This window comes from Oncorhynchus masou, chromosome 24, assembly GCF_036934945.1.
Source record: "Oncorhynchus masou masou isolate Uvic2021 chromosome 24, UVic_Omas_1.1, whole genome shotgun sequence".
NCBI classification, from domain to species: domain Eukaryota; kingdom Metazoa; phylum Chordata; class Actinopteri; order Salmoniformes; family Salmonidae; genus Oncorhynchus; species Oncorhynchus masou.
In genome coordinates, this window is record NC_088235.1 from 98,338,558 (window position 1) to 98,352,569 (window position 14,012).

Genomic DNA, 14,012 nt, shown 5'->3' on the forward strand with positions numbered 1-14,012 from the left:
GTATTATGTTGTTGTGTTCTCTAAATGTTATAATCATACAGTATTATGTTGTTGTGTTCTCTACATGTTATAATCATAACGTATTATGTTGTTGTGTTCTCTACATGTTATAATCATAAAGTATTATGTTGTGTTCTCTACATGTTATAATCATACAGTATTATGTTGTTGTGTTCTCTACATGTTATAATCATACAGTATTATGTTGTTGTGTTCTCTACATGTTATAATCATACAGTATTATGTTGTGTTCTCTCTACATGTTATAATCATAAAGTATTATGTTGTTGTGTTCTCTACATGTTATAATCATACAGTATTATGTTGTGTTCTCTCTACATGTTATAATCATAAAGTATTATGTTGTTGTGTTCTCTACATGTTATAATCATAAAGTATTATGTTGTGTTCTCTCTACATGTTATAATCATAAAGTATTATGTTGTGTTCTCTCTACATGTTATAATCATAAAGTATTATGTTGTTGTGTTCTCTACATGTTATAATCAAAGTATTATGTTGTTGTGTTCTCTACATGTTATAATCATAAAGTATTATGTTGTTGTGTTCTCTCTACATGTTATAATCATAAAGTATTATGTTGTTGTGTTCTCTACATGTTATAATCATAAAGTATTATGTTGTTGTGTTCTCTACATGTTATAATCATAAAGTATTATGTTGTGTTTCTCTACATGTTATAATCATAAAGTATTATGTTGTTGTGTTCTCTACATGTTATAATCATACAGTATTATGTTGTGTACTCTCTACATGTTATAATCATAAAGTATTATGTTGTTGTGTTTCTCTACATGTTATAATCATAAAGTATTATGTTGTTGTGTTCTCTACATGTTATAATCATAAAGTATTATGTTGTGTTCTCTCTACATGTTATAATCATAAAGTATTATGTTGTTGTGTTCTCTCTACATGTTATAATCATAAAGTATTATGTTGTTGTGTTCTCTACATGTTATAATCATACAGTATTATGTTGTGTTCTCTACATGTTATAATCATAAAGTATTATGTTGTGTTCTCTCTACATGTTATAATCATAAAGTATTATGTTGTTGTGTTCTCTACATGTTATAATCATAAAGTATTATGTTGTTGTGTTATCTACATGTTATAATCATAAAGTATTATGTTGTTGTGTTCTCTACATGTTATAATCAAAGTATTATGTTGTTGTATCTACATGTTATAATCATAAAGTATTATGTTGTTGTGTTCTCTCTACATGTTATAATCATAAAGTATTATGTTGCTGTGTTCTCTACATGTTATAATCAAAGTATTATGTTGTTGTGTTCTCTACATGTTATAATCATAAAGTATTATGTTGTTGTGTTCTCTACATGTTATAATCATACAGTATTATGTTGTGTTCTCTCTACATGTTATAATCAAAGTATTATGTTGTTGTGTTCTCTACATGTTATAATCATAAAGTATTATGTTGTGTTCTCTCTACATGTTATAATCATAAAGTATTATGTTGTTGTGTTCTCTCTACATGTTATAATCATAAAGTATTATGTTGTTGTGTTCTCTACATGTTATAATCATACAGTATTATGTTGTGTTCTCTCTACATGTTATAATCAAAGTATTATGTTGTTGTGTTCTCTACATGTTATAATCATAACGTATTATGTTGTGTTCTCTCTACATGTTATAATCATAAAGTATTATGTTGTTGTGTTCTCTACATGTTATAATCATACAGTATTATGTTGTGTTCTCTCTACATGTTATAATCATAAAGTATTATGTTATGTTCTCTCTACATGTTATAATCATAAAGTATTATGTTGTTGTGTTCTCTACATGTTATAAACATACAGTATTATGTTGTGTTCTCTACATGTTATAATCATAAAGTATTATGTTGTTGTGTTCTCTACATGTTATAATCATAAAGTATTATGTTGTGTTCTCTCTACATGTTATAATCATAAAGTATTATGTTATGTTCTCTCTACATGTTATAATCATAAAGTATTATGTTGTTGTGTTCTCTACATGTTATAATCATAAAGTATTATGTTGTTGTGTTCTTTACATGTTATAATCATAAAGTATTATGTTGTTGTGTTCTTTACATGTTATAATCATAAAGTATTATGTTGTGTTCTCTCTACATGTTATAATCATAAAGTATTATGTTGTTGTGTTCTCTACATGTTATAATCATACAGTATTATGTTGTTGTGTTCTCTACATGTTATAATCATACAGTATTATGTTGTGTTCTCTCTACATGTTATAATCATAAAGTATTATGTTGTTGTGTTCTCTCTACATGTTATAATCATACAGTATTATGTTGTGTTCTCTACATGTTATAATCATAAAGTATTATGTTGTGTTCTCTCTACATGTTATAATCATACAGTATTATGTTGTTGTGTTCTCTACATGTTATAATCATAACGTATTATGTTGTTGTGTTCTCTCTACATGTTATAATCATAAAGTATTATGTTGTTGTGTTCTCTCTACATGTTATAATCATAAAGTATTATGTTGTGTTCTCTCTACATGTTATAATCATAAAGTATTATGTTGTGTTCTCTACATGTTATAATCATACAGTATTATGTTGTTGTGTTCTCTACATGTTATAATCATAAAGTATTATGTTGTGTTCTCTACATGTTATAATCATAAAGTATTATGTTGTGTTCTCTACATGTTATAATCATACAGTATTATGTTGTTGTGTTCTCTCTACATGTTATAATCATAAAGTATTATGTTGTGTTCTCTCTACATGTTATAATCATACAGTATTATGTTGTGTTCTCTCTACATGTTATAATCATAAAGTATTATGTTGTTGTGTTCTCTACATGTTATAATCATAAAGTATTATGTTGTGTTCTCTCTACATGTTATAATCATAAAGTATTATGTTGTGTTCTCTCTACATGTTATAATCATAAAGTATTATGTTGTTGTGTTCTCTACATGTTATAATCAAAGTATTATGTTGTTGTGTTCTCTACATGTTATAATCATAAAGTATTATGTTGTTGTGTTCTCTCTACATGTTATAATCATAAAGTATTATGTTGTTGTGTTCTCTCTACATGTTATAATCATAAAGTATTATGTTGTTGTGTTCTCTACATGTTATAATCATAAAGTATTATGTTGTTGTGTTCTCTACATGTTATAATCATACAGTATTATGTTGTGTTCTCTCTACATGTTATAATCATAAAGTATTATGTTGTTGTGTTCTCTACATGTTATAATCATACAGTATTATGTTGTGTTCTCTCTACATGTTATAATCATAAAGTATTATGTTATGTTCTCTCTACATGTTATAATCATAAAGTATTATGTTGTTGTGTTCTCTACATGTTATAAACATACAGTATTATGTTGTGTTCTCTACATGTTATAATCATAAAGTATTATGTTGTGTTCTCTCTACATGTTATAATCATAAAGTATTATGTTGTTGTGTTCTCTACATGTTATAATCATAAAGTATTATGTTGTTGTGTTCTCTACATGTTATAAACATACAGTATTATGTTGTGTTCTCTACATGTTATAATCATAAAGTATTATGTTGTTGTGTTCTCTACATGTTATAATCATAAAGTATTATGTTGTTGTGTTCTTTACATGTTATAATCAAAGTATTATGTTGTTGTGTTCTCTACATGTTATAATCATACAGTATTATGTTGTTGTGTTCTCTACATGTTATAATCATAAAGTATTATGTTGTTGTGTTCTCTCTACATGTTATAATCATACAGTATTATGTTGTGTTCTCTACATGTTATAATCATAAAGTATTATGTTGTGTTCTCTCTACATGTTATAATCATACAGTATTATGTTGTTGTGTTATCTACATGTTATAATCATAAAGTATTATGTTGTTGTGTTCTCTCTACATGTTATAATCATAAAGTATTATGTTGTTGTGTTCTCTACATGTTATAATCATAAAGTATTATGTGTTCTCTCTACATGTTATAATCATAAAGTACTATGTTGTTGTGTTCTCTACATGTTATAATCATAAAGTATTATGTTGTGTTCTCTCTACATGTTATAATCATACAGTATTATGTTGTTGTGTTCTCTACATGTTATAATCATAAAGTATTATGTTGTTGTGTTCTCTACATGTTATAATCATAAAGTATTATGTTGTTGTGTTCTCTACATGTTATAATCATAAAGTATTATGTTGTGTTCTCTCTACATGTTATAATCATACAGTATTATGTTGTTGTGTTCTCTACATGTTATAATCATAAAGTATTATGTTGTTGTGTTCTCTACATGTTATAATCATAACGTATTATGTTGTGTTCTCTCTACATGTTATAATCATAAAGTATTATGTTGTTGTGTTCTCTACATGTTATAATCATAAAGTATTATGTTGTGTTCTCTACATGTTATAATCATAAAGTATTATGTTGTGTTCTCTCTACATGTTATAATCATAAAGTATTATGTTGTTGTGTTCTCTCTACATGTTATAATCAAAGTATTATGTTGTTGTGTTCTCTACATGTTATAATCATAAAGTATTATGTTGTTGTGTTCTCTACATGTTATAATCATAAAGTATTATGTTGTGTTCTCTCTACATGTTATAATCAAAGTATTATGTTGTTGTGTTCTCTACATGTTATAATCATAAAGTATTATGTTGTGTTCTCTCTGCATGTTATAATCATAAAGTATTATGTTGTTGTGTTTTCTCTTCATGTTATAATCATAAAGTATTATGTTGTTGTGTTCTCTCTACATGTTATAATCATAAAGTATTATGTTGTTGTGTTCTCTACATGTTATAATCATAACGTATTATGTTGTGTTCTCTCTACATGTTATAATCATAAAGTATTATGTTGTTGTGTTCTCTCTACATGTTATAATCATAAAGTATTATGTTGTTGTGTTCTCTCTACATGTTATAATCATAAAGTATTATGTTGTTGTGTTCTCTACATGTTATAATCATAAAGTATTATGTTGTGTTCTCTCTACATGTTATAATCATAAAGTATTATGTTGTGTTCTCTCTACATGTTATAATCATAAAGTATTATGTTGTTGTGTTCTCTCTACATGTTATAATCATACAGTATTATGTTGTTGTGTTCTCTACATGTTATAATCATAAAGTATTATGTTGTTGTGTTCTCTCTCAGGGAGATTATGATGTGGTGATCAACGACTATGAGAAAGCCAAGTCTCTGTTTGGGAACACTGAGGTCCCCGTCTTTAAAAAAGGTAGGATAAAGTGAAGAGATCTGTGAAGATTTTAATATTTTTTAAATTATTTCACCTTTATTTAACCAGGTAGGCTAGTTGAGAACATGTTCTCATTTGCAATTGCGACCTGGCCAAGATAAAGCGAAGCAGTTCGACACAAACAACAACACAGAGTTACACATGGAATAAACAAACATACAGTAGAAAAGGTCTACATACAGTGTGTGCAAATGAGGTGAGATAAGAGAGGTAAGGCAGTAAATAGGCCATAGTGGCAAAGTAGTTACAATATAGCAATTAAACACTGGAATGGTAGATGTGCAGAAGATGAATGTGCAAGTAGAGATACTGGGGTGCAAAGGAGCAAGATGATTAAATAAATACAGTATGGAGATGAGGTAGTTGGATGGGCTATTTACAGGAGCAGTGATATGTGATCTGTGCTTAAAGCTAGTGAGGGAGATATGAGTCTCCAGCTTCAGTGATTTTTGCAGTTTGTTCCAGTCATTGGCAGCAGAGAACTGGAAGGAAAGGCGGCCAAAGAAGGAATTGGCTTTGGGGGTGACCAGTGAGATATACCTGTTGAAGCGCGTGCTATGGGTGGGTGCTGCTATGGTGACCAGTGAGCTGAGATAAGGCGGGGCTTTCCCTAGCAGAGACTTGTAGATGACCTGGAGCCAGTGGGTCATATACTGTACTGCAACCGAGTAAGTGTGATCCTCTCCTCCTGTGTGTCTGTCTATAGTGTATGCCGAGGTGGAGACTAGGATCGGGGCTCTGAGGAGTCTGCTACTGGACAAACTACTGGAGACGCCGTCTACCTTGCATGATCAGAAGAGATACATCAGGTGTCAGTAAACTTCATGTATATGTACTGTAGCAAGGAAGACGGTGTGTTACATTCTCCCCATTCTCACTGCCCTCTCTCACTTTCTATATGCTTATCTCTTGTTGTATACCTGTCTACAAAGCCTTGCTTGCTCTTTCGCTTTCTCTCTTCCTTCCCTGTCTCTCCTTAAATACCATCTGTCTGTCGCTCTTTCTCTCCTTATTACTCTATTTCCCTCTCCCTCGCTCTCCTTTTTCCTCTTTTCTGCTCTCCATCTTTCTCTCTTCTCCTGCTCCCTCATTCTCTTCTACTCCTCTCCTTCCTCTCCCTCCATCCTCATAGTTGTGGTCTGTGATAGTTTATTATTACTCAGAACGACCCGTCAGAACCAGAGAGAGCAGCTCACGATCACAGCAGCCATCTTTCATCCTGCTACATTACATTAGAGCTAGCTGGTTTTAAACATCCACCATGCCAAACCTCCTGTTTACCTTACACCCATTAGGGGGAACCTAGGGGGTCTCTGGTGGGGGTTGTGGTGGAGTAAAGTCAGACATGGTTTCAAATAGTTTCATACAGTATTTGTTTCCCTTCAAATATTTTAGTTGCTCTTGATAGAAATTGCCTGATTTAAAAATGGAACCAACAGAATAGTCCCAAATGGGCAAACCGTGCCCATCTGGAAATCCAGGCTGAGTTAATCGAATGTTAAAAACGATTTGAAAGGAAACAAATACTGTTTCAATCCAAATAGTTGGCTTGTTGTGTCTTGTAGGGGTTTGGGGGCTGGAGGTTCCCTTGTAATGAGGAACAAATGATTCTGGTCTGGTCGGGTCTGCCTGTTATGTGATGGTGTCAGCCCACAATGAGAGAGTAGAGAGTATCTCACTCATTTGAGATTATCACACACAGTACTGAGTGATGTACAGGGAATGTAGTGGGGAAGAGGACTGTGGGTAGGGGATGAGGGTTTTGGTGATGAGATGGCGATGAGGGTTTGGGGATGAGTTGGGGAGGGGATGAGGGTTTTGGGGATGAGTTTGGGAGGGTTTGGTGGATGAGTTGGGGCGGGAATGAAGGTTTTGGGGATGAGAGTTTTGGGAATGAGTTGGGGGGGGGGGTGAAGGTTTTGGGGATGAGTTGGGGATGAGGATTTGGGGGATGAGTTGAGGAGGGGATGAGGGTTTGGGGATGTTTTGGAGATGAGGTTAAGGCAAAGGCTACAGGAGATGGAGGTTGCTGGGTTTAGACTTAAATCTGAAGAGTGTCATGTTGAAGTGTTTGTTTTAAATCCATTTCTTACCTGAGTGTGTCAGCATTGACAACATCACCTGTGAAGTGCTGTGCCCCACATTCTAATTCTTACCTGTGTGTGTTCCTTCCAGGTATCTGTCTGACCTGCATGCACCAGGGGACCCTGCCTGGCAGTGTATCTACGCCCAGCACAAGTGGATCCTCGGACTGATGCAGAACTGCAAGGAGGAGTTTATCAATGACCAGAGAGGTGAGTTACAGACACACACACACAAACACACACAGTCACACACACACGCAATATAGAAAGAAAAGCCCTTATTTCCCCATTTCAGTCAGACTGGTTAGGTTGACTAAGAGAATTCTTGCATTCTCTTTGCCATATCCCGACACCCTCCCCCTTTCCTCTCTTGCTCTTTTTCTCCACGTCCCTCTCTCCCCTTTTCCATCTCTCGTTCTGACAGAGTCAGTGTGTTTATTTTTTCATGAGCGTATGAAAAAGATGAAAGAGTGGGACTCTTGGAGTTGGACTTGGGTTTCAGGGCCCGACACACACCGCGTGCGGCCGCACAGATGGATTGGAACAATTAAGCCCAATTAAGCTGTTTCTCTTTTAAATCAGCCAGCAGGAAAATGTGGATGTGAAACCATCCTCTCAGGAAGAATAGTACAGCAACGCATGAACACACACACACACACTCAAACACACACACACACACACACACACACACACACACACACACACACACACACACACACACACACACACACACACACACACACACACACTCAAACACACACACACTCAAACACACACACACTCAAACACACACACACACACACACACACACACACACACACACACACACACACACACACACACACACACACACACACACACACACACACACACACACACACACACACACACACACACACACACACACACACACACACTCACACACACACACACACTCACACACACACACTCACACACACTCAAACACACACACACACACTCAAACACACACACACACACACACACACACATCTCAAACACACACACACACACACACACACTCAAACACACACACACACACACTCAAACACACACACACACACTCAAACACACACACACACACACACAAACACACACACACACACACACACTCAAAAACACACACACACACACACACACACACACACACACACACACACACACACACACACACACACACACACACACACACACACACACACTCACACACACACACACACACTCAAACACACACACACACTCAAACACACACACACACTCAAACACACACACACACATCAAACACACACACAAACACACACACACACACACACTCAAACACACACACACACACACTCAAACACACACACACACACACACTCAAACACACACACACACACACTCAAACACACACACACACACACTCAAACACACACACACACACACACACACACACACACACACACACACACACACACACACACACACACACACACAAACACACACACACACACACACACACTCAACACACACACACACACACACACACTCAAACACACACACACACTCAAACACACACACACACTCAAACACACACACACACTCAAACACACACACACTCAAACACACTCAAACACACACACACTCAAACACACACACACACACACACACACACACACACACACACACACACACACACACACACTCACACACACACACACACACACACATGCTAACCTCTCACCATTACAATAAAGAGAGGTTAGCATGTCTTGGGTGTATGATATTTTTACATCTGTAACTTTCTCACTCATTATTCATGATTCATTCAGGACTACACTCTTAGAAAGGTGCAATCTAGGACCTAAATGGGTTCTTCGGCTGTCCCCATAGGATTACCCTTTGAAGAACCCTTTTGGGTTCCATATAAAACCCTTTCCACAAAGGGTTCTACATGGAACCCAAAAGAGTTCTCCACAATACATTATTTACCATTCATTTCTATTGGGCATAAAATAATCGGAAACAACCAAAACAAAAAGCAAATACATCCAACACGCTTAATGTAATCATTGCATGCTATGAATATGGGACCAAATACTAAACCTTTGATTACTTTAATACACATATAAGTGAATTTGTCCTAATACTTTTGGTCCCCTAAAATGGGGGGACTATGTACATAAAGTGTTGTAATTTCTAAACGGTTTACCAGATATGGATGAAAATACCCTCAAATTAAAGCTGACAGGCTGCACTTTAACCTCATAGTCATTCTATCATTTCAAATGCAAAGTACTGGAGTACAGAGCCAAAACAACAACAAAATGTCACTGTCCCAATACTTTTGGAGCTCACTGTTTACACACAGTATGCTCATAGACAGACGCTCACACGTACTATGCTCATATTCACAAGCCCAGACACACACATACACAGAACACTGCGTGGGTGGTGACTGCCTTACGCATGGAGTCCGAGTATAAACAGGGCTAATGATAAGGGGAACAGTGGTTTCCGGGGCTCAGTGTGATGAATATGGGGGCTCAACCACTCCGCTCACACGGAGCTGCTTCTCTCATATCTGGGATGGAGTTAGTTACACATCACAACAGACATGGACACCTGTCAGTCAGCTGTTAGTCTACACAGAGTCAGGAAGTCAGATGTGTGAATTTAGTGAGGGCTCAGAGTATATAGGCCTACTGTATGTACAGTGCCATGCGAAAGTATTCGGCCCCCTTGAACTTTGCCACATTTTGCCACATTTCAGGCTTCAAACATAAAGATATAAAACTGTATTTTTTGTGAAGAATCAACAACAAGTGGGACACAATCATGAAGTGGAATGACATTTATTGGATATTTCAAACTTTTTTAACAAATCAAAAACTGAAAAATTGGGCGTGCAAAATTATTCAGCCCCCTTAAGTTAATACTTTGTAGCGCCACCTTTTGCTACGATTACAGCTGTAAGTCGCTTGGGGTATGTCTCTATCAGTTTTGCACATCGAGAGACTGAATTTTTTCCCATTCCTCCTTGCAAAACAGCTCGAGCTCAGTGAGGTTGGATGGAGAGCATTTGTGAACAGCAGTTTTCAGTTCTTTCCACAGATTCTCGATTGGATTCAGGTCTGGACTTTGACTTGGCTATTCTAACACCTGGATATGTTTATTTTTGAACCATTCCATTGTAGATTTTGCTTTATGTTTTGGATCATTGTCTTGTTGGAAGACAAATCTCCATCCCAGTCTCAGGTCTTTTGCAGACTCCATCAGGTTTTCTTCCAGAATGGTCCTGTATTTGGCTCCATCCATCTTCCCATCAATTTTAACCATCTTCCCTGTCCCTGCTGAAGAAAAGCAGGCCCAAACCATGATGCTGCCACCACCATGTTTGACAGTGGGGATGGTGTGTGTTCAGGGTGATGAGCTGTGTTGCTTTTACGCCAAACATAACGTTTTGCATTGTTGCCAAAAAGTTCAATTTTGGTTTCATCTGACCAGAGCACCTTCTTCCACATGTTTGGTGTGTCTCCCAGGTGGCTTGTGGAAAACTTTAAACAACACTTTTTATGGATATCTTTAAGAAATGGCTTTCTTCTTGCCACTCTTCCATAAAGGCCAGATTTGTGCAATATACGACTGATTGTTGTCCTATGGACAGAGTCTCCCACCTCAGCTGTAGATCTCTGCAGTTCATCCAGAGTGATCATGGGCCTCTTGGCTGCATCTCTGATCAGTCTTCTCCTTGTATGAGCTGAAAGTTTAGAGGGACGGCAAGGTCTTGGTAGATTTGCAGTGGTCTGATACTCCTTCCATTTCAATATTATTGCTTGCACAGTGCTCCTTGGGATGTTTAAAGCTTGGGAAATCTTTTTGTATCCAAATCCGGCTTTAAACTTCTTCACAACAGTATCTCGGACCTGCCTGGTGTGTTCCTTGTTCTTCATGATGCTCTCTGCGCTTTTAACGGACCTCTAAGACTATCACAGTGCAGGTGCATTTATATGGAGACTTGATTACACACAGGTGGATTGTATTTATCATCATTAGTCATTTAGGTCAACATTGGATCATTCAGAGATAGTCACTGAACTTCTGGAGAGAGTTTGCTGCACTGAAAGTAAAGGGGCTGAATAATTTTGCACGCCCAATTTTTCAGTTTTTGATTTGTTAAAAAAGTTTGAAATATCCAATAAATGTCGTTCCAATTCATAATTGTGTCCCACTTGTTGTTGATTCTTCACAAAAAAAATACAGTTTTATATCTTTATGTCACAACATATACCCAATACACACAAATCTAAAGAAAGGAATTAAGAATATATAAATATATGGACGAGCAATGTCAGAGCGGCATAGACTAAGATACAGTAGAATACAGTATATACATGTGAGATGAGTAATGCAAGATATGTCAACTTTATTAAAGTGACTTGTAATCCATTTATTAAAGTGGCCTCTAATGTGCTAGTGATGTCTATTTAACAGTCTGATGACCTTGAGATAGAAGCTGTTTTTCAGTCTCTCAGTTCCAGCTTTGATGCACCTGTACTGACCTGACAATGAGACCTATACAATCGCAATGGCCAATGCGCAATTCTCTCACTCCGTACCTCAAATCCATATGAAATATCCTTGTAAAATAGTTGCTATGGAACTTATAATTGAGAGTTGAGAAATACCTACAGAAAGCTGAGAACATCCTCTCTCCATCTGTGACAACAAGGTAACTGTGTTTTCCCAGCAATACGATTTTCAAATGTTATACAATCAGAAAACGTTCTTTCTCCCAGAGCATTTTTTCACCCCGGGAAAGGGAGAGTGGCTGGACACAAACACAGGCCCCAGCAAAACAGGTACAGGAGCCGGCAGACACTTTCATTACAGGAATCATGAGGATAATGTAATACTTTACTGTTTGACCAACATAGGAAGTTTTTAGTGAGGTGAATAATTGTGCAGCCAGCACTGACGCGACCAATACACTCGCACAGCCAAGTCAAAGGGTCACAAAAGGCAACTAAAAGGTTGCAGTCTGGAGCCCTGCCTTGTAGGCGTTTCGCTATAGGCATACTCTCTAACTTTTGTTTTACTTCAATGAAAAAGGCCTCCATCTTCACAATCAACAATAGCCTAGGTCAAGGCTCCTCTTTCACTTTCTCTCTCTCCTCAGCAGCAGGGCAGCCCCGAACAATTTGGCTGGCTAAAAATGAATTTATAAGCTTTAAAAAATATATGTTTTTTATTTTTATTAACCCATCCACCACCCCCCTTCTTCAGAGGACACATCTTGTTTGGTTTTTACAGCTTTTCTGCTACATTTTACAAGTACATTTTACGTACACACATTGCATACTTTTATATAAAGCAAACACATAACAATAATAGATGACCAAACATGAGCTCTTTAATCCCACCCTCAGCCACTCACAGCCCATCCCACCTATCACCATAGATCATCATCATTTGGTTTCCATGTGCCATATATTTTTCAATTTTGTGATGTTTTACGTACATTTTGAGTGAATTTTAAGTGAATGTTGTACTTTTTTTAACCATTCCCGAACCTTCGACCAATACCAGAATAAATAGCAGCAAAATCTACAGTGCAGAGATTGTTGTATGCCCCGTATATATAGCATTCTGTTGGTGACATGAATTTTGTATAATAATTTAAATTGAAAAACTCAGTGTTGAATCAAGTGTTGTTTTAAGTACCAGTTAATAAACCATGTGCCATGGAATTGGTACATCAAAATTCTCTTCCCATTTATTTTGCAACCTGTACGGCGCAGCTACTGTATCAACATTTATGTCCTCAAATGAAACTGGTATATTTTTCTATTTATGCCAGTTCCTTTCAGCCAATTTGTATCTTTAATACAGTGAAACAAAAAAGTTTTAGTCAGCCACCAGTTGTGCAAGTTCTCCCACTTAAAAAGATGAGAGGCCTGTAATTTTCATCATAGGTACACTTCAACTATGAGAGAAAAAATGAGATTTTTTTCTTCCAGAAAATCACATTGTAGGATTTTTAATGAATTTATTTGCAAATTATGGTGGAAAATAAGTATTTGGTCAATAACAAAAGTTTATCTACTTTGTTTTATACCCTTTGTTGGCAATGACAGAGGTAAAAAGTCTTCACAAGGTTTTCACACACTGTTGCTGGTATTTTGGCCCATTCCTCCATGCAGATCTCCTCTAGAGCAGTGATGTTTTGGGGCTGTTGCTGGGCAACACGGACTTTCAACTCCCTCCAAAGATTTTCTATGGGGTTGAGATCTGGAGACTGGCTCGGCCACTCCAGGACCTTGAAATGCTTGTTGCCTAGGCGGTGTGTTTGGGATCATCGTCATGCTGAAAGACCCAGCCATGTTTCATCTTCAATGCCCTTGCTGATGGAAGGAGGTTTTCACTCAAAATCTCACGATATATGGCCCCAATCATTCTTTCCTTTACGCGGATCAGTCGTCCTGGACCCTTTGCAGAAAAACAGCCCCAAAGCATGATGTTTCCACCCCCATGCTTCACAGTAGGTATGGTGTTCTTTGGATGCAACTCAGCATTCTTTGTCCTCCAAACACGATGAGTTGAGTTTTTACCAAAAAGTTA

General features: G+C 36.4%; 1 protein-coding gene across 6 annotated transcripts in view; it reads left to right on the plus strand.

Moving 5' to 3' along the window:
- exoc2 (exocyst complex component 2) overlaps positions 1-14,012 on the plus strand; it is a 120,681-nt gene that overhangs the window by 59,864 nt on the left and 46,805 nt on the right. For all 6 annotated transcript variants that reach the window (XR_010451492.1, XM_064935801.1, XM_064935797.1 and 3 more), the window contains 3 exons: positions 5,208-5,289; positions 6,017-6,119; positions 7,486-7,604. Coding sequence is in view for 5 of the 6 variants with exons in the window: in XM_064935801.1 (XP_064791873.1) it covers positions 5,208-5,289; positions 6,017-6,119; positions 7,486-7,604 (304 nt within the window). In the remaining variant the exon portion in view is untranslated. The remainder of the gene's footprint in view (positions 1-5,207; positions 5,290-6,016; positions 6,120-7,485; positions 7,605-14,012) is intronic.